This window comes from Geospiza fortis, unplaced genomic scaffold (assembly GCF_000277835.1).
Source record: "Geospiza fortis unplaced genomic scaffold, GeoFor_1.0 scaffold546, whole genome shotgun sequence".
Taxonomy (NCBI): Eukaryota; Metazoa; Chordata; class Aves; order Passeriformes; family Thraupidae; genus Geospiza; species Geospiza fortis.
This window is the reverse complement of record NW_005054612.1, coordinates 388,958-390,607: the sequence shown is the minus strand read 5'-3', so window position 1 is coordinate 390,607 and position 1,650 is coordinate 388,958. Positions and strand designations below refer to the sequence as shown.

The 1,650-nt window shown below is 61.5% G+C and overlaps 1 protein-coding gene across 1 annotated transcript in view; it reads left to right on the top strand.

Moving 5' to 3' along the window:
- CEP131 (centrosomal protein 131) overlaps positions 1-1,650 on the top strand; it is a 12,060-nt gene that overhangs the window by 8,063 nt on the left and 2,347 nt on the right. The window contains 4 exon segments of the mRNA XM_031064665.1: positions 398-427; positions 845-947; positions 1,172-1,373; positions 1,598-1,645. Of these exon segments, the coding sequence (XP_030920525.1) occupies positions 398-427; positions 845-947; positions 1,172-1,373; positions 1,598-1,645 (383 nt within the window).

The window sequence follows — 1,650 nt, the reverse complement described above, 5'->3', positions numbered from 1 at the left end:
GCAGTACTGGCACAAACCCAATGCCACAGAGGAATTTTGCTTCTCCTGTGGATGCAGACAGCTCAGATTGCTCTGTGCCAGGCCTGGCAGGAGGGCAGCACCACTGGGCTCATCCCAGCTCTGCCATCCCTCCCTCCTTGTCCTTGACCTTGGAGCTGAGCTCATGCCTGAACAGACCATGGGGGTCCCTTGGTCTCTGGAGCAGGCTCCAACCACACAGGCTCCTGGCCAGTCCTTGGCTTGTCCCTGTCCTTGTCCCTTGTGCTGTCTCCCCTCGCCCCCATGGACTCCTGCCCAGCTCTGCCCTGCCTGTGGCTCCCACAGACATGGCTCTGTGGATTTGCCTCTCTCCCACCATTCCCCTTCTCTCTCCATCCCCTCCTTTCTTTCTCCCCAGGTCTGGCGCACTTTGGGCCCCTTTTGTGAGGTAAATGTGGTCTTTGCTCTCTTTTGTGCCTTGCCCTCTGCTCTCGTGCCCTGGCCAGCTCTGGCCCTGCTCCAGCACCTGCCAGAGGGTTTTCCATGGCAGGGAGAGGGAAGGCTGGAGAGGAAAGCACCATCACACAGGCACAGATGGGCTGCCCTGCATGCAGGGACCCTGGGCAGCCCCCAGTTCCCCTTCCCTCTCTGTTGGTGCTCTGATATCTTGGCAGTGAGCATTTCCCAAGGGGATGGAGGAGAAGGCACTGGTGGGAGAGTGTGTGGCCACTTCTCTGGGCTGGAAGAGCACACCTGGCCAGGGCTGTGCGTGTATCCAGCTCCACAGCTTCCTTCTCAACAGCCCGACTTCCCAGGGCTTTTCTCTCCCAGCTTCTCTGAGGTTTTCCCATTTGCCTCCAAACAGGAGATTAAGAAACTGAAGGAACTCATGAGCGCAACTGAGAAAGTCCGGCGGGAGAAGTGGATTGAGGAGAAAACCAAAAAGATCAAAGAAATCACCGTGAAAGGTACGGGCAGGTTGCCTCAGCCCCAGCTGGAGCCAGGGCAGTGGTGGAGTGCTGCAGGAGAGATTGGGGAGAGCTCCTTGGTGTGGGCAGTGTTTGCTCCCTGGTTTTGGTGGAGCACATGACCCCTCTGTGCTCATCCCCCGTTCCTGGCAGCCCCTTTGAGCTGGCTGAGGGTACCGGGTGGGATCCAGCCCGAGCCATGCCCGTCCTTCCCCCTGTGCCAGGGCTGGAGCCGGAGATCCAGAAGCTGCTGGCCAAGCACCGTGAGGACATCCGGCAGCTGAAGCTGCTGCACGAGGCCGAGCTGCTGCAGTCAGACGAGCGGGCGGCGCTGCACTACGGGCGGCAGGCGCAGGAGCTGCGGGGGCTGCTGGAGAGGGAGAAGGAGGAGCAGAGCCAGCGGGAGCGGGAGCGGGCCCGGCAGAGGTGAGTCACCCTGGGCTCAGCACTGCCTTGGGGCTCTCAGATCTGGGGTGCTGTCCAGCACCAGGCTGCTCTGGGATCCCAGTGTTTGCAGCTCCACGGAGAGCAGCCCCTTTCTCTCCACCGGCCTCGGGTGGGTGGTGCTGCTGAGCTGGGAGCATCCTCTGGCATCATGGAGAGGCCGAGTGCTCGAAGGCACATCCCTGCAGTGTGTGTGTGTCCCACAGGTGTGAGCAGCAGCTGGAGCAGGAGGAGCAGGCGCTGGAGCTGCAGCGGCGCC